Below are 19,751 nucleotides of genomic sequence, written 5' to 3' on the forward strand. Positions count from 1 at the left end.
GGAAAGATTGAGGGTGCTGGGCCTTTTCTCATTGGAACGGAGAAGGATGAGGGGCGACTTGATAGAGGTTTATAAGATGATCAGGGGAATAGATAGAGTAGATAGTCAGAGACTTTTTCCCCGGGTGGAACACACCATTACAAGGGGACATAAATTTAAGATAAATGGTGGAAGATATAGAGGGGATGTCAGAGGTAGGTTCTTTACCCAGAGAGTAGTGGGGGCATGGAATGCACTGCCTGTGGTAGTAGTTGAGTCGGAAAATTTATGGACCTTCAAACGGCTATTGGATAGGTACTTGGATTAGGGTAGAATAAGGGAGTGTAGGTTAACTTCTTAAGGGCAGCACGGTAGCATTGTGGATAGCACAATTGCTTCACAGCTCCAGGGTCCCAAGTTCGATTTCGACTTGGGTCACTGTCTGTGTGGAGTCTGCACATCCTCCCCGTGACTGCGTGGGTTTCCTCCGGGTACTCCGGTTTCCTCCCACAGTCCAAAGATGTGCAGGTTGGGTGGATTGGCCATGACAAATTGTCCAAAATTCTATGATTAACCTAGGACAAAAGTTCGGCGCAACATCGTGGGCCGAAGGGCCTGTTCTGTGCTGTATTTCTCTATCTCTATCTCTATATGTTTGCCTCCCACTCTTCTAAACTCCAATGAGTACATGTCCAACCTACTCAACCGCTCGAACAGGATTTCCCTTTAATAAAACCATGTTGACTATTCTAACCATACTATGCTTTTCTAACTACATTCAGACTTTCTTAAAAGATTCCAGCATTTTTTCAACAACGAATACTCTAGCTCAGTTACGAGGGAGTGCTGCATTGTCGGAGCAGTTAGGGGGTTAAATCAATAACATCCTGCGGCATTAATCATCGATCAGGGGACTGCTGCCAGTGTCCTGGCCTAAAATTGTCTCATAACCAACTTCAGATCACTTGCTCATTTATCTTATTGCGTTTTGTAGAACTTATTGGACCCAAATTAGCTGTTGTGTTTCCCTGCACTACAACAGCGACTATACTTTGAAACAAACTTCACTGGTTATAATACAAAAGTACTTACAACACAGAAACAGGCCATTCAGACGCACAGATACATGCTGAGGATTATGCTCACTTGCGCCTCCTCCTAAACTTCTTCAACAATTCCCATCAATTTCAATATCCAAAGATGGCCTATAGTTCTCCATTTTCTCCCTCCCTCCTTTCTTGAAAAGCAGTGTAACATTAGCCAACTTCCAATCCAGTGGAAGCATTCCTGAATCTAGGAATTTTGGGAAATGATAGCTAGCATATGACTATCTCTGCATCGATCTCTTATAACCCTATGGTACAGGCCATCGGGTCCAAGGGATTTGCCGGTGTTCATTTCCCCAAGTTTCTTCAATATCAGCAGAAAAACTATCAATTTCCTTAATTTCCTCATTCTTTTTAGTCCCTAGGTTACAGGCTATTTCTGGAAAGAAACTCATGTAATTTACTGTGAAGACAGACAAAATATTTATTCAATGCCTCAGTCATTTCCTCAATACCCATGAGAATTTCTCCCATCCCTGCTTCGAAGGGACTTCCTTCTTATAGAACATAGTGCAGTACAGGCCCTTCGGCCCACGATGTTGTGCCGACCATTTATCCTAATCTAAGATCAACCTAACCTACACCCCTTCAATTTACTGCTGTCCATGTGCCTGTCCAAGAGTCGCTTAAATGTCCCTAATGACTGACTCCACCAGTTCCACAGGCAGTGCATCCCACACACCCACCACTCTGTACAAAGAACATACCTCTGACATCTCCCCTATACCTTCCTCCAATCACCTTAAAATTATGTCCCCTCGTGACAGCCATTTCTGCCCTGGGGAAAAGTCTCTGGCTATCCTCTCTATCCATGCCTCTCATCACCTTGTACACCTCTATCAAGTCACCTCTCTTCCTTCTTCAGTGAGAAAAGCCCTAGCTTCCTCAACCTTTCTTCAGTCCAGGCAGTATCCTGGTAAATCTCCTCTGCACCCTCTCCAAAGCATCCACATTCTTCCTATAATGAGGCGACCAGACTGGACACAATATTCCAAGTGTGGTCTAACCAGGGTTTCATAAAGCTGCAGCAAAACCTTGTGATTCTTAAACTCAATCCCCCTGTTAATGAAAGCCAACAAACCATATGCCTTATTAACAACCCTATCAACCTGGGTGGCAACTTTGAGGGATCTATGTATGTAGACCCCAAGATCCCTCTGTCCCTCCACACTTCCAAGAATCCTGCCTTTAACCCTGTATTCAGCATTCAATTTCGACCTTCCAACAAATCACTTCTTATTTATCTAGGTTGAACTCCATTTGCCACGTCTCAGCCCAGCTCTGCATCCCGTCAATGTCCTGTTGTAACCTGCGACAGCCCTCAACACTATCTACAACTCCACCAACCTTCATGTCATCGGCAAACTTTCTAACCCACCCTTCCACTTCGTCATCCAAGTCATTTATAAAAACCACAGAGCAGAGGTCCCAGAACAGATCCCTGCGGGACACCACTGGTCACCGACCTCCAAGCGGAATACTTTGCAACCACTACCACTCGCTGTCTTCTTTCGCCCAGCCAATTCTGTATCCAGACAGCCAAATTTCCCTGTATCCATGCCCCCTAACTTTCTGAATGAGCCTACCATGGGGAACCTTATCAAATGCCTTACTGAAATCCATATACACCCCATCCACTGCCCGACTTTCATCTATGTGTCTCGTCACATCCTCAAAAGAACTCAATGAGGATATATACCTATAAAAGCTCTTCAATCTGTTTTTATATTTATGGTCAGTTTACTCTCTTTTTCCCTCATCAACATTTTGGTGACTCTTTGCTGGTATCTAAAACACTCCCAATTCTCAAGCTTGGTAGTGTTTTTGCAACATTGTGAGCCTCTTCTTTTATACAACACCATCCTCAACTTCCTGCGTGAGCCACGGATGGGCTCTTTCTTGCTGAATTGTTCTGCAATGGAATGTATTTTTGTTGAACATTTTGAATTATTTCTTAAATGTTTCCCCACTGTTCATTCACTTCCATCCCTTTCAGTCTATTTGCCCAATTAACCTTAGTTCTCCCCTCATACCCAAGATATTGGCTTGGTTCTAGATTCTCATTTGCGGCTGGAATATATAATGTTGAAGCATGCAACTCGAGGGTATCATGATCACCATTTCCCAGTGGATCTTTTACTGTGACATTAATTAACCCTACTTTGTTTCACATTACGAGATCCAAGATAATTTTATCCCATGTAAGTTCCAAAAAACTATCAAGAACTCATTTGACAAACTTATTTTCCGGACCACTCTTGCCAATTTGATTGTCTCAGTCTATATGGGTTCCCACAATTATTACATTTTCTTTGTTGCAAGCTTCAATAATTTATTATTAATGCTCTTCTCAGGGCAGCATGGTGGCACAGTGGGATAGCACTGCTGCCTCACGGCGCCGAGGTCCCAGGTTCAATCCCAGCTCTGGGTCACTGTCCGTGTGGAGTTTGCACATTCTCCCCGTGTTTGCGTGGGTTTCACCCCCACAACCCAAAGATGTACAGGCTAGGTGGATTGGCCACACTAAATTGCCCCTTAATTGGAAAAAATTAATTGGGTACACTATATATTTTTTTTTTAAATACTCTTCTCAACTGTTGGGAGGGGGCTATAAAACACTTCTAGTTTTTCGCACTCTTTCTATTCCTCATTTCCACCCATACTGATTCTGCTTCATGATCTTCTGAAGCTGGATCCTTTCTTATATTCTTATGTCACACTTTACTATTATGGCGACCCCTCCTCCTTTGCCATTCTTTCTTTCCAAAATATTGCGTATCCTGCAATATTTATTTCCCCAACCTTGATTACCCTGTAATCATGTCTCTGTGACAATTAGATCCAGATCATTTACCTTTATTTATGCCCACTAATTCATCCATCTTATTGGGGATACTTTGTGCATTCAGATAAAGAACCTTTAATTTCATCTTTTTACTTCTATTCCCTGCAATGACTTTATTCGCTATGTTTGTCCCCTTTATGGGATGATCTGTCAAGCGGGTCATGTGACCCGGAGGATCAATCAGGGACCAGGGTGGGATCACCCTAGCAAGCGCGTGTTTCTGTATCCGTTCAATCCTGAAAGCTGACTCGCAGCTATGAGGCTGCAAGCCTCTGCATTAGGTTTATGTAAATAAATGTTGCAGTTGTTATTTCCCCAAGTAGTGAAATATATTGATGAAGAGTAAAACAAAAAAAGTGGTCCCAAGATAGTGAGTATTAAGTCACAGTGAAGTTCAGTTTGAGTTGAGAAACAGAAGAGTGTTTACAGTTATGCCTTTATTCAGATGGATAGATCCTTTTGATGTCTCTGCTGGGCTTTGGACACAATACATTGAAAGTATGGACTACTTTTTTCAGGCCAACCAAATAGAGAGGAAAAGAAAGGCAATCTTTCTGAGTGTGTGTGGGAGCCAGGCCTGCAATTTAATGCACAGGCTCATATCCCTAAGCACATTGACTCCACCTCATTCAGTGAGATAGTTGAATTGGTGAAAACAAACTACCACCCAAAGCCATCGATAATATTTTAACGATTTAAGTTTAACTCAACTGGGAAAGCACCTGGGGAAACTATTGCAATTTATATTACTAAGTTGAGACAGATCGCAGAACACTGACTTCAGGGCCACTCTCAACTATATGCTGCAGGACCATTTAGTCTGCAGGGTAAATAATAAGGCCATCCAAAGGAAGCTATTAGCAGAGACAGATCTAAATTTTAAGAAAACACTGGAGATAGTGTTGGCAATGGAGTGCGCGGAGAAGAGCACACAGGAGCATCAGACCGTGCAAAATGGCATGGTCCACCAGTTAAGATGGGAAGTTGCAGTCAGCAGTGGAGCCAAAAATGAAGATATCATTTTAAAACAGGAAGCAAATGTAGTCATGAAGAGAGTGATAAGATTTAAGAGAGTCAAATAATTGCCTAGGATTGAAGCAGTGTGTTACCGGTGCGCCCCAGAGAGAAGCTTTTAACAGAGTAAAGCAATTGTTTATTCATCGGGTTTATTGATGCATTTCAACTCAAAGGAATTGGTGTTAATCCGTGACACCTCTCCATATGGCATTGGTACAGTATTGTCCCATTAGATGGACAACAGATCTGAAAGACCGACAGGGTATGTCTCGAGAACCCTCTCGGAGGCCAGAAAAGGCTACTCTCAGATTGAAGAATGCTCGTCAATAGTATAGGCAGTAAAGAAGTTCCACAAGTATTTATATGGGAGGCACATTACCAATGTTATGGACCACAAACCACTCTTGGTCTTTTTATAGATAAGTCAATTCTGCCATTCGCCAATCGCATCGGCAAGGATTCAGCAGTAACAATTAATTCGACCTGCCTACACATGTACATTTAAGCACCTGCCTGGAACATATATCGTGAATGCGATGGCACAAGATACTAAGAGGTTGAGCCAGTGAGCACATTTCTGAAGAGATGAAACCATACTATATACAAAAGGATGAATTAAGTTGCAAAGATGGCAAAATACTTTGGGGAGCCAGAGTAGTCGTCCCTGTACTAGGAAGGGAGTTGCTCCTAACTGAATTGTGCAGTGCCCATCCAGGTACATCGAAGACAAAGATGCTCGCCAGGAGTTATCTATGATGGCCAATTCTTGGGCACAGTGTTTTGCTCCTTGTTGATGCCCAAAGTGGATGGAAGTATTTGAAACAAAGTCAATGATGTTGCATGCCATAATTGAGAAATTGCATCAAGTGTTTTTCAACCGTCTAAAAGGAGATATCGGAGATGTTTGGCCATTCGCAGTCATAACAGCTCAGGTTTCTCAGGTTTGGGACTTTGTGAGGAAGGTCTTCCCGTTGGTCTGGTAGTGCGAATGACAAAACATTTTCCAACAGCATCAGTCATTCGCAGGGATTGGGGTGGTTGGGGGGGGGGGGGGGTGTACTTCTTGGTGGAGGATGCTGCACCTCTGGAGGGGATTAAGGCCAAATGGGAGGAGGAGCTGAGGGCGGAATTGGAGGAGTTTGGGGGGGGGGGGGGGGGGGGGGGGGGGGAGCCCTGCAACGGGCGAATGCCACTTTGTCGTGTGCAAGACTTGGGCTTATACGGTTAAAGCTGGTACACCGTGCGTCATTTAACAAGGGCTAGGATAAGTTGGCTGTTTGAGGGGGTGGGTGTTAAATGTGAACGTTTTGGGAGGGGCCCCGCATTTGTGCTGGGCATGTCCAGAGCTCGTGAAATTCTGGGTCTCCTTCTTCAGCACCATGTCGGCTATTCTGCAAATGGAATCGGAGCCTAGTCCCCTAGGGGCCATATTTGGGGTGTCAGACATGCCGGAGCTGCAGACAGGTGAGGGGGCAGATGTCTTAGCCTTCACCTCGCTGATCGCTTGCAGATGGGTTCTATTGGAGTGGAGGTCAGCTTCTCTACCCAGTGCCCCAGTATGGCTGGGCGATCTTATGGTGTTTCTACACCTTGAGAAAATAAAGTACACGATAAGGAGTTCTATAAAAGATGGCAACTGTTCATTCTGTACTTTAAAGAGCTAGTCACCGTCAAATGTTGAAGGGGGGGGTTTATTGTCTCCGAGTTTGTTTTTCTTGTTTTACTGTTTTGAACTTATTGAAAAATGTTTAATAAAAATATTTTTTAGAAGTATTTTGCTGCCCACAGGATTCTAAGTCATAGTGTTGGATAGTGGAACAGCTTTCACGAGTGCACAATTTCAAAATTTCACCTTCTTAAAATGGTATCAAGCACATTAGGATCGCCCCTTACCACCCAGCTGGACTGGCTGAATGAACAGTCCAAGCCTTCAAGGTGGGCCTCAAGAGGCAGTCTGGGGCAACCCTGGAGACCGGAAACTCACAATTCTTCTGGGCTATAGAACCACTTCGCATTCCACAACGGATGTGCCACCAGCGGAGTTGTTGATGGGCCAGCGTCTTAGGATCAGACTAAGCCTGGTGTTTCAAATTTGCCATTGGGAGTAGAGGCCAGTCAGTGCAGTCAGAAGAAAAATCATGATTCAGGTAAATCAGTGGAGGAGGTTGTGTACGTCAGCGGTTTTGGACGCGGCTCAAGTCGGGTCCCAGAAGTTGGTCCATCCAAAACAGGACCTTTATCTTCGTCCAGAAGCATGTCGACCATTTACAAGGGCAAGAGTTGTCCTAGCAGCCAGCGCTGCCACCTAAAACAATGCTACCGGCAGGAAATATTGTTGACTATCCAAGCAGTGAAGCACCAAGCCAACCTGTGACAGGAGAGTCTGTCATTCCCATGGAAACGGATGAAGCCGAGTTACCAGTACCCAAGGAGATGCCAGCCAGATATAGTGTTTTCTGCAGAAAACACTCCAGTGGAAGCACCCCTGACAGAGGAGTTACGCCTCTCCACGAGAAATCAGAAGCCACCTGAAAGACTCAATTTATGATATACTGCATGTTTAATGTCCTAAATATTGGGTTGATGTGGAGATGCCGGCGTTGGACTAGAGTGGGCACAGTAAGAATTCTTACAACACCAATGGGTCACTATCTGTGCGGCTTCTGTACATTCTCCCAGAGTCTGCGTGGGTTTCTTTCGGGTACTCCAGTTCCCTTCCACTAGTCCTGAAAGATGTGATGTTAGGTAATTTGGGCATTCTGAATTCTCCGTGTACCCGAACAGGCTCCGGAATGTGACGACTGGGGGCTTTTCCCAGTAACTTCATTGCCGTGTTAATGTAAGCCTATTTGTGACAATAAATATTATTATTGTTACACCAGGTTAAATTCCAACAGGTTTGTTTGGAATCACTAGCTTTCGGGCCAGTGCTCCTTCATCAGGTGTTGCAAGTCTTCTTACTAATTATTGGGGACTAAGAAACTTGATTATTCATCTATTAAAGAACTTCAAGAGGGAGGGATGTGTTTTTCTTCCCCTTTATCGGGCGATCTGCCGAGAGGTTCACTTGTCCAGCTAACCAATCTGGGACCAGGGAGGGGGGGGGATCACCCTAGCGAGCACGGATTTCTGTATCAGTTTGGACCTGGAAGCGGTCTCACAGCCACAAGGCTGACAGCCTCGACATTGTAGTTATATGTAAATAAACGTTGCAGCTGCTATTTACGTAACTGGTGAACAGGAAATATTGCATTTGCTGATAATTTTTGTTAAACTCTGTCCCTTCTGCTCTTCTTTACCCATGTCATTATACTGTTCCAATGCCTCTACTTCTGTCTTTGGATTTCTAAATCTCCCTCCACCCAAACCCCCCTCCCACTCTTAGTTTAAAGCCCTGTCCACAACCGCAGTTCTAAGATTGGCCAGAACACTGGCACTAGCCAGGTTCAAGTGTAGTCCAACCCAATGAAATAGTGCACTCTTCCCTCAGTACTGATCCCAATGCCCCAAGAATCAAAACCTTTTCTCCCCACGCCATTCATTGCGACACACATTTAATTCTCTAATCTGTTTGACCGTATGTCAATTGGCAGGTGGCTCAGGTCACATTCTGCTTTTTGTTTTGGATGTTACCTGCTCAAATTCTCTTAGTGGATCAGTTGTACCTATGTCATTGGTTCCCATCTTTTCCCTCCAACCATGAAGAGATTTAACCCTCTCCGTCTCACCTGCTGGTCAATGGGATTTCCCATTGTGGGGCAGCCCCACGCCGCCGGCAAAACAGAGCATCCTGACGGTGGAGAATTCAGCCCAGTATCTATCCCCTGACTATACTTTCTCCCATCACATTCCTATTCGTTCCTCCCACTTGAATGGTATCCTTCACCATGGCCAGTCTGCTCTTTCACCTTACACTCCTTCCCATCTGCACAGGTAGCAAGCACTTCCTACCTGTTTGACAAAGACAGCGGCTAAGGCTCCTCCATCACTGCAGCTGAGTCCCCATACCTGCTTGATTCACCATCACACCCTCCTATCCCTGATCAATAACCAACTCTAAAGTTCGGCCTAACCCAAGGGATGTGAACAAAGTAAACAGGTAACTCTCCCTCTCCCTGATGTCCCACAACGTCCACAACTCAGACTCCAGCTCAGCCACTCTGAGCCAAGATTACCTGAGCTCGAGACACTTGCTACAGATGAGCTTCCAGATTCCCACATGCTGCAGTTGCTGCACACCACTAGTTCTGCCATTTCTGTCCAACTTTGTTTCATCAATTTACGTAACTAGAATAAAGAAGGTTGCATTCACCCAACTTGGGGAACTACTGGGGTCTTAAAATGAAAGAAGAGCACCTCTTTCCTCCTCTGCCCTGATTTTCCACTTGGACCAAATTCCCAACACTCTGGGACACTCTGTCTACATCTCATTCCTGCATAATCCCCTCTCCATGCATCCCATTTCTCCATGCAGTTTGAAAAACCTGTCTGCTTATACAGCCTCTGAGGGCCACTACATAATGAGCACCTACTGAACCAACTAATTTCAGCTCCTTGACATAACTGCCACTGCCAGGCTGCTCCCTGTTTAACATGGACATTTAACTTACTTGAAGATTGAAACATTTTACATCAGGGTCTGACCCTTAATCTAAATATAAACTGAAAAAAAACTGAACAAAATTCCCAACCACACATTGTCTATATCCCACTCTGGCATAGTTCCCTCTGTGCATCCCCCTACTCCTACTTCCCTTGTAGCAAAGTGGTTTTCTCATACCAACCAATTAGTTTTGAATGACTTCAATTAAATATACATACATCTAGTAAGTGCACTGCTTTTTACAAGGTGGGCAATGATTCTCATTGGTAAACTTGCTATATTACATTTACAATTAGTCCACTTTTCTCCCAAGCAGCTAAGCCAATCAAATCTAATTTCTTAACAAATCTAAGCTTATAGATAATAACTTTGTACAGCCATTACATTGAAGGTAGATTGAGACAGTGAAGGCAGACATGCAGAGCTGTGCTGTCTCCTTACATTCATCAAGCTAAATACTGATTTATAAATGCAGTCTGTATAAAGGTCATCAATTTAGTGAAAGTAAGTTCAGAAGGGCCCAACTGCAACCTAGGCACTTTTAAAATGGTTAAAAAACTAATTTAAAAATCCGTTAAAATTTAAAATGATTCATACTGCAAAGAAAAAGTCAATCAAAGCACCCTATGTGAATAAAATGTAGTTTTATGTTGCCCGTTCATCAATACAGCATAACCACTTTGCACAAGATGTGAAATAAAAACAGGTTACGAATTAATACAGCAAAAAATATATACAAAAATAAATATCCCAAGCCACAAGGATATCACCCTAACAGCCGTCAGTATCTACTATGAACAACCAATGAACTCAAAAATATCCACTAACTGGAAATGTCAAAAAAAATTTAATTTAGAGCATCCAATTCTTTTTTTTCCCCCCAATTAAGGGGCAATTTAGCATGGCCAATCCACATAACCTGCACATCTTTGGGTTGTAGGGGTGAAACCCACTCAGACACAGGGAGAATGTGCAAACTCCACAGTGACCCGGGCCGGGATCGAACCCTGGTCCTTAGTGCTGTAGGCAGCAGTGCTAACCACTGGCCACCATTGGAAATATCAATGTTAACACATACAAATCCAGTCCTCAATCTTAAGCATTGAGGGATGGTACTTTCACAATACCATTAGGTGTTTATCTACATGATGGTATGCAAGCTCAGGTAACTGAATACAATAAAAATATTTCAAATGAACTTTCAGCAAAAGAAGAACTGAAACCAATTGGGAGCTTATATCAGCTTGACATCAAACGTTATGATGCATTGGAAATCTCACTTTGCATTGGTGTTTGGAAGAAGCAAACCTGCTCACACTTGATTGGAGACATTAAATAGGGATTGAAACACCATACACAAGAATTGAAGCTACTGTATTTAAGCTTCGGATCTCCAGAGATGGCATTAATGACTCTGCTAGCAGGGCACGGGCGTTTCAATAAACCAATTATTTTTTGGCTTAAAAAGACACCGATGATTTCGTTATCTGAACTTGACAATCAGCCAACCATGTAGATTAACTGCTAACAGGATCGCTGCGCTGCCCAACCCCCTGAAAGGAAGAAAGACGAGAACAGGATTTGTGTGTGTTTTTTTTTTGCTCTTGGTGTTCATCATTTACTGATCTCTCTCCTTCCCACTCCAATAGAGAGGGTCCCCCTCCTCCTGCAGCTAATAGTACAATGTGTGAATGAGTAACTCACCCGAGCGGGAGGATGAGACACGCTTAGACTCCAGATGAAATGCAGCTCACGCCGGCGCCGGGACTCCTCACCACCACCCCCCGCACTAAATGGGGAATGGGATGGGAATGGTGGGGTGGGGGTCCCGGTCAATTTCAGTACTTTACCCAGGAGATAATGGGCGGGGCTGCTGCTCATCAGTTTAACAAAAGTGCCCCGGGGTCTCCCCGCTCTAGTCCGGGGTGATGCCCGTCTCACCCATCACCCCCCCCCCCCCCCCCCCCAAAGCTCACACACTCTTGAACAGAGTCCGCCTCTTCTTTGTAGCGCAGACCCTTTTGGAGGCGGCTGTGTGCGGCCTCCCTCCCACAGAGCCCGGGTTGTCTATAAAACTTTCCCCGCTCGGTACCCCCTTCCCTTCTCTCTTTCTCACGCTGGCTGAGTGTCCTCACACCATGGCTTTGTTGCCGCCGTGTTATTGAGGGGATTGTGAGAGGCGGCGGGCGAGGGGGGGGTGAGGGCTCTCCCACTTGCCCGAGCCCTGACTCTCTGCACGGGACGGGCGCCCTCAGCTCGCTCGAGCTCTGGTGGTCTCGAGCGAGCGAGCTCACGAGTCGGACGCTCTTTTCTGGTGGCTTCCACTGAACTTCAGGCTGAGAGGGGGAGGGGAGGGGAGGGGAGGTAACCCCGCCGCACAGGCGGCGCGGGGAAATGACATCAGCCCAGTCACTGGCCAGCTGCGTCAGAGAGAGATGGGGGGGGAGGAGGAGGAGAAACCATGGAGACGCTCCAGCAGCCCCAAGGGAGGGAGACAGACAGAGAGCGGAAAACCTCTGAGGAAGTTTCACCGAATGGTTGGCGCATCTTTTTTTTTGTTTTGGTCAAGTTCAAAGCCCCGACATCAGTCTGAGTGAAATTAGATTGAGTTCCGACGGGGGTTTTTTTTTTCTAATTTGGCCGATGACGAAAATTCATTCACACCATCAGAAGGAAAGGTTTTGGCGGTCCCTCGGCCACTGAAACGAATTCGAGGAAGAGTGAGGCTGCACATCGAAGTTGTGAACCAAATTGGCACCCGTGTGTGGCAGAGGTTACCGAGATGACAGGGAAATATTTAAACTTGCAAAACAAGTACGGCAGACTCAAAGTTGTGGAAATGCTGATGGGTTGTGTGTGTACATGTGAATTAGTGGGTGTTTTGGCCAGTCAAGCTTTCTGTGCCTTTCTATATAATCATATCTGATCTGAATGTGGCCTTAATTCCGCTTCTCTCATACCCTATGTAACCTTGTAGATAAAAAAAATGGTCCAACTCAGCCATGAATATATATCAATGTCCCAGCCTCCACTGCTTAGGGGTAGAGAATTCCAAAAATTACAACCCTCTGAAGAAATTACATTTGACTGATTCCTGGGATGAGGGGGTTATCTTATGAGGAAATAAGTTTCTCTTCATCTCCATCTTAAAATGGGAGACTCTGTATTCTTAAACTGTGTCCCTTAGTGTTGGTCTCTCCCACAACAGTAGCATCCTCTCAACATCCGGCCAGTCAAATCACACCCCCTCCCTCTCCCCCCTCCCAGGGTCTTATGTAAGATCACCTCTCATTCTTCTAAACTCCAATAGATACAGGCCCAACCTTTCCTCATAAGATAACCCCTTCATCCCAGGAATAAGTTGCATGAACTTCTCTGAACTGTTTCTAATGCAATTATGTCCTTTCTTAAATAAGGTCCCACAAATGCCCTGTATAACTGTATCAAAACTTCATTTTTATGTTTCATTCTCCTTACAATAAATGACAACATTCCAATTGCCTTTCTAATTGCTTTCTGTACTTGAAGATTAACTTTGTGATTCATATAACAAGACACCCTGACCCCTCTGTACCTCAGAGTTCTGCAATCTCCACTTAATTACTATGCTGCTTTTCTATTCTTCCTGCAAAAGTAGGGAGGTGAGTGGTTATCCCTGCACAGAGTCGCACATCTTTGTTGAAGGCCCTCCATAATGGGCACTCAGGTGGCCAAAATGAAGATGCTGGCTCGGAGCTCTGTTTGGTGGCCCAGAATCGACTCAGAGATTGAGAGAGTGGCCCAACACTGCGCCCCTGCCAGGAGCACCAGACGACCCCACCGATAGCCCCAATGCGCCCATGGGAATGGCCGGGGAAACCATGGTCCCGCATCCACGTCAACTTCGCCAGCCCATTCCAGGAGGCCACGTTTCTTATCCTGGTAGATGCCCATTCCAAATAGCTCGAGGTCGACCAGGTACAAATCGTGACTATAAGGATGACTATGGACAGGCTACGACATATTTTCGGCACACATGGGATACCTAATGTCCTGGTGACCGATAACGGGACAGTTTTCACCAGCCAAGACATTGCAACATTCATGGCCGTGAATGGAAACCAGCACGCAAGGACTGCCCCATACCACCCGGTCTACAACAGATTGGCCGAGTGAGCAATCCAGACCTTTAAGCAGGCCATGAGGAATATGACCGCTGGATCTTGGGAGACATGGCTGGCTACCACACCGCACATGCCACCACCGGGGTTGCACTGGCGGAATTACTCATGGGATGACGGCTCAGAACTCGCCTCAGCCTTGTATTCCCCGATGTTGCCGCATGGATCAGCCAACGATAGGATCATTCCAAGGCAGACTCACATCAGCGCTAGCTGTTACTCACTTTCGAGCTGGGTAACACATGATGACGTCGGGAATGGGGCTAAGGAAACATTCTGACAGTACACGGTGAAGGTCTGGAACCAGCTGAGGAGGCACTTTAGGATTGAAGGGATGTTGCTGTTAACCCCGTTGTGCAAAAGCAACGGTTTTGAGCAGGTGGGGATAGATGGCAGGTATAGGAAGTGAAGAGAGTTGGGGCTGGTTAAGGTGAGGTATTTGTACCTGGAAGAAGGGTTTGCCAGTATAGAGGAACTGAAGGAGAGGATAACGATCCCAAGACAAAGTGAGTTTAGGTACCTGCAGGTAAGGGACTTCGCACGGAAGGTTTGGAAAAAGTTGGAGCAACTGATGTGGAAAGGGAGAGCAGGATCGGAGACATATACAGGTGGCTGGGAGAGCAGGAAGGTGAGCAGATGATGAAGATTAAGGAGAAGTGGGAGGGGAGATGAACTGGGGAGTATGTGAGCCGCTACGAAGGCTAAATGTTTTTTTAAAAATAATTTTTATTGGAATTTTTTGAAAAATATATATCAACAGAACAATAATAATAAACACCCCCGGCACCCGTAACAACGCATATAACAAACCCCCCCCCCACCCCCGCCAAACCCAATAAACAACAAAATAAATTAATAAGCAAATTAACTTAAACACTATCCCACTAAAACTTTCCCCCCACCAGGTTGCTGCTGCTGCTGACCTAGTACCTTATTGTTGAGCCAGAAAGTCGAGGAAAGGCTGCCACCTCCTAAAGAACCCTTGTACCGCCCCCCTCAGGGCGAATTTGACCCTCTCCAGCTGAATGAATCCCGCCATGTCATTAATCCAGGTCTCCACGCTCGGAGGTCTCGCATCCTTCCACTGCAGCAAGATCCTCCGCCGGGCTACTAGGGACGCAAAGGCCAAAACATCGGCCTCTTGCACTCCCGGCTCCACCCCAAACCCAAATATCGTGAGTCCCCAGCCTGGCTTGACCCTGGATCCCACCACCCTCGAAACCGTCCTCGCCACCCCTTCCAGAACTCCTCCAGTGCCGGGCATGCCCAGAACATATGGGCATGGTTCGCTGGACTCCCCAAACACCTGACGCACCTGTCTTCGCCCCCAAAGAACCTACTCATCCTAGATCCGGACATGTGGGCCCGGTGCAGCACCTTGAACTGGATGAGACTAAGCCTCGCACATGAAGAGGAGGAGTTCACCCTCTCCAGGGCGTCCGCCCATGTCCCCTCCTCAATCTGCTCCCCCAGCTCCACCTCCCACTTAGCCTTCAGCTCTTCTACCGACGCCTCCGCCACCTCCTGCATTACTTGGTAGATGTCAGACACCTTCCCATCCCCGACCCACACCCCCAAAAGCACCCTATCCCTTACCCTCCGCGGGGGCAACAAAGGGAACCCCTCCACCTGTCGCCTAGCAAACGCCTTGACCTGAAGGTACCTGAACATATTCCCCGGGGGGAGCTCAAACTTCTCCTCCAGTTCACCAAGGCTCGCGAACCTCCTGTCAATAAACAGGTCTCCCAACTTCCTAATGCCCGCCCTGTGCAAACCCAGGAACCCGCCATCCATGTTCCCTGGGACAAACCAGTGGTTCCCCCGCAGCGGGGCCTCCACCGAGCCCCCCACTTCCCCCCTGTGTCGCCTCCACTGCCCCCAAATTTTGAGGGTAGCCGCCACCACCGGGCTCGTAGTGTACCTCGTTGGAGGGAGCGGCAGCGGCGCCGTTACCAATGCCTTCAGGCTCGTGCCTCCACAGGACGCCATTTCCATCCGTTTCCATGCTGCCCCCTCCCCATCCATTACCCACTTGCGTACCATCGAGACGTTAGCCGCCCAGTAGTACCCAGAGAGGTTGGGCAGCGCCAGCCCCCCTCTATCCCTGCCCCGCTCCAAAAAGACCCTCCTTACCCTCGGAGTCCCATGCACCCAAACAAATCCCAGAATGCTGCTGTTCACCCTCCTAAAAAGGCCCTCGGAACGAAAATGGGGAGGCACTGAAACAAAAACCTCGGGAGCACCGTCATTTTAACGGACTGTACTCTACCCGCCAACGACAACGGCAGCATGTCCCACCTTTTAAATTCCTCCTCCATCTGCTCCACCAACCTAGTAAAATTGAGCTTGTGCAGAGTCCCCCAGCTCCTAGCCACCTGAACCCCCAGGTACCTAAAACTCCCCTCTACCCTCTTTAGCGGGAGCCTACCAATCCCCTCCTGATCTCCTGGGTGTACGACAAACAGCTCACTCTTGCCTAGGTTCAATTTATATCCCGAGAAACTCCCGAACTCAGCAAGAATCTCCATCACCTCCGGCATTCCCCCCACCGGGTCTGCTACATACAGCAGCAAGTCGTCTGCATACAGCGACATTTGGTGCTCCTCCCCACCTCGCACCAAACCCCTCCACCTCCTCGAGGTGCCATGGCACCTCCCTGAGAGCCATGGCAAGAGGCTCAATTGCCAACGCAAAAAGCAAGGGGGACAGGGGGCACCCCTGCCTCGTCCCACGGTGGAGCCTGCAGTACTCGGACCTACTCCCATTTGTCGCTACACTCGCCATCGGGGCCTCGTACAGCAACCTCACCCATTTAATAAACCCCACCCCAAACCCGAACCTCTCCAACACCTCCCACAAGTACCCCCACTCAACCCTGTCAAAGGCCTTCTCCGCATGCAATGCCACCACAATCTCCGCCTCTCCCTCTGCTGCCGGCATCATTATTACATTTAGCAGCCTTCGCACATTAGTGTTCTGCTGCCTCCCCTTCGCAAAACCCGTCTGATCTTCATGTACCACCCCCGCACCCAGTCCTCTATTCTAGTGGCCAAGATCTTCGCCAGCAACTTGGCGTCTACATTCAGCAGTGAAATTAGCCTGTAAGATCCGCACTGCAAGGGGTCCTTATCACCCTTCAGGATCAGGGAAATTAGCGGCCGATACATCATCGGGGGCAAAACAACCCCCTCCCATGCATCGTTGAAGGTCCTAACCAACAGGGGGCCCAGCAGGTCCGCGTATTTCTTATAAAATTCAACCGGGAACCCATCCGGTCCCGGCGCCTTCCCTGACTGCATGTGGCCAATCCCACTGACCAGCTCCTCCAACTCGATTGGCGCCCCCAGTCCCTCCACCTGCTCCTGCACCCTTGGAAATCGGAGCCTGTCCAAAAAACTCTCCATTCCCCCTCCCACCGCCGGCGGCTCCGACCGGTACAGTTCCCTATAAAAGTCCCTAAAGACCTCATTGACCTCTGCCGCACCACAGTCCCACCCCTATCCTTCACTCCACCAATCTCCCTAGCCGCATCCCGCTTACGAAGCTGATGCGCCAGCATCCTGCTCGCCTTCCCTCCATACTCATAGACCGCTCCCTGCGCCTTCCTCCACTGTGTCTCCGCCTTTCTGGTGGTCAATAAATCAAACTTGGCCTGCAAGCTACGCCGCTCCCCCAGCAATCCCTCCTCCGGGGCCTCCACGTACCTCCTATCCACACTCAATAGCTCCCCCACCAGTCTCTCCCTCTCCCTCCCCTCCCCCCTCTCCCTATGGGCTCGGATGGAGATCCGCTTCCCCCTAATCACTACCTTCAGAGCTTCCCACACCATCCCCACCTGGACCTCCCCAGTATCATTGACCTCGAGGTACCTCTCGATACATCCCCGAACCCTCCTACACACCTCCTCATCAGCCAACAACCCCACGTCCAGACGCCAAAGCGGGCGCTGGTCCCGCACCTCCCCCATCCCCAGATCCACCCAATGCGAAGCATGGTCCGAAATCGCAAAAGCCGAATACTCGGCCTCCTCCACCCTCGGGACCAGTCCCCTACTCAAAACAAAGAAATCAATGTGGGAATAAACCCTGTGCACATGGGAGAAAAAAGAGTACTCCCGAGCCCTCGGCCTCCCGAACCTCCAGGGATCCACTCCTCCCATCTGGTCCATAAACTCCCTCTGGTCCATAAGCCGCCGCCGGCCTCCTGCCTGTCCTTGAACTAGAACGATCCAGTAAGGGATCCAGCACCGTATTGAAGTCCCCCCCCCATATGATCAAGCCCCCCATCTCCAGGCCAGGAATGCGGCCCAACATATGCCTCATGAAACCAACATCATCCCAATTTGGTGCGTACACATTTACCAACACCACCCTCTCCCCCTGCAGCTTACCGCTCACCATCACATATCTGCCGCCACTATCAGCCACAACCTCAGACGCCTCAAACGCCACCCTCTTCCCCACCAGAATCGCCACCCCCCGGTTCTTCGAGTCGAGCCCTGAGTGGAAAACCTGCCCCACCCACCCCTTCCTCAGATGGACCTGGTCCACCACCTTCAGGTGGGACTCCTGGAGCATGGTCACGTCCGCCTTCAGCCCCTTCAGATGCGAAAACACCCGGGCTCACTTAACCGGCCCATTCAACCCCCTCACGTTCCACGTAATCAGCCGGATCAGGGGGCACCCCTCCCCCGTCGACTAGCCATAGCCCCTCGACTGCTCGCCCCTGGCCAGCACCCATTCGGCTCGTTTCCCACGGTGATAGAACCTCAACGCGACCCACACCAACTCCTCCCTGGCCAATCCAGCAGCAACCCGGTATCCTCCCCCTCCCCCCCCAGGCTAGGACCCCTCCTAGCCGCGACGCTCCCTCCACTGTACTCCCGTGAGCCAGCTGACTTCTGCTGAGCCCGGCAGCTCCCGCTCTAACTCCGACCCCTCCCGATATGCGGTCCCCCCTCCTCCCCTGCATCAGCTCCTTGGCACCGCTTCAGCGCGGCAAAACCGGTCTAATAACCATGCCCCTCGCCACCAGCTCCACCCCCCTCGTCCCGCAGCGCGGGAAACCAGAGAAAAGCCCACGCTTTCACACTGCCCCACCCCACCAACGCAGCTCCCAAACAGTAGTCCCAACCCAACCACCAAATCCGAACAAACAAAGACACAGATCAACCACAAACCCCTGTACCCCCCTTAGAAGACAAAACCGTAACCCACATTGTCCGAAAGCGAGAGAAAAAACAGAAACAAACAGAATAACCAGCTACAGCATAAATAGTGATACAGAAATAGAAAAAACTCCCACAGCCCCCAATCTCTAGTTCGGGTCCAACTTTTCAGCATGCACAAAGGCCCACACTTCCTCCGGGGACTCAAAGTAGTAATGCCGGTCCTTGTAGGTGACCCACAGGCGCGCAGGTGGCAACATGCCGAACTTCACCTGCTTTCCATGGAGCACCGCCTTCGTCCGGCTAAACCTGGCTCTCCGCTTGGCCACCTCCGCACTCCAGTCCTGGTAGACACACACTACCGAATTCTCCCACTTACTACTCACCTTCTTGGCCCATCGGAGAACACACTCCCGGTCACTGAACCGATGGAACCGCACCAGCACCGCCCGCGGGGGTTCATTCGCCTTAGGCCGCCTGGCCAGTACTCTGTGGGCCCCCTCCAGCTCCAGGGGCAGATGGAAGGATCCTGCCCCCACCAGCGAGTTCAACATCACGGCCACATAGGCCGGCAGGTCCGACCCCTCCAGCCCCTCCTCGAGGCCCAGGATCCGCAGGTTCTTCCTCCATGACCGAAGCTCCATCTCCTCGAACCGATCTTGCCACTTTTTATGAAGCGTCTCGTGTATCTCCACCTTCCCCATGAGGGCCGAAACCTCCTCCTCGCGCTCAGAGGCCTGCTGCTGCAACTCAAGTATCGCTGCACCCTGGGTTGTCTGGGTCTCCAGCAGCTTACTAGTCGTCACCCTCAGGGATTCCAACAACTCCCCTTTCGGCTCCGTAAAATAGTGCAGAAGGGCCGCCTGCTGCTCCT

The 19,751-nt window shown here is 48.7% G+C and overlaps 1 protein-coding gene across 1 annotated transcript in view; it reads right to left on the minus strand.

The window, feature by feature from the left end:
- Window positions 1-11,511, minus strand: part of LOC119963658 (F-box/WD repeat-containing protein 7-like) — a 264,818-nt gene extending 253,307 nt beyond the window's left edge. The window contains exon 1 of the mRNA XM_038792978.1: window positions 11,255-11,511. Coding sequence (XP_038648906.1) covers window positions 11,255-11,431 — 177 coding nt within the window. The 5' untranslated portion in view covers window positions 11,432-11,511. The remainder of the gene's footprint in view (window positions 1-11,254) is intronic.
- Between the last annotated feature and the right edge of the window lie 8,240 nt (window positions 11,512-19,751).

The sequence above is a fragment of the Scyliorhinus canicula genome, chromosome 3 (assembly GCF_902713615.1).
Source record: "Scyliorhinus canicula chromosome 3, sScyCan1.1, whole genome shotgun sequence".
Lineage (NCBI taxonomy): Eukaryota > Metazoa > Chordata > Chondrichthyes > Carcharhiniformes > Scyliorhinidae > Scyliorhinus > Scyliorhinus canicula.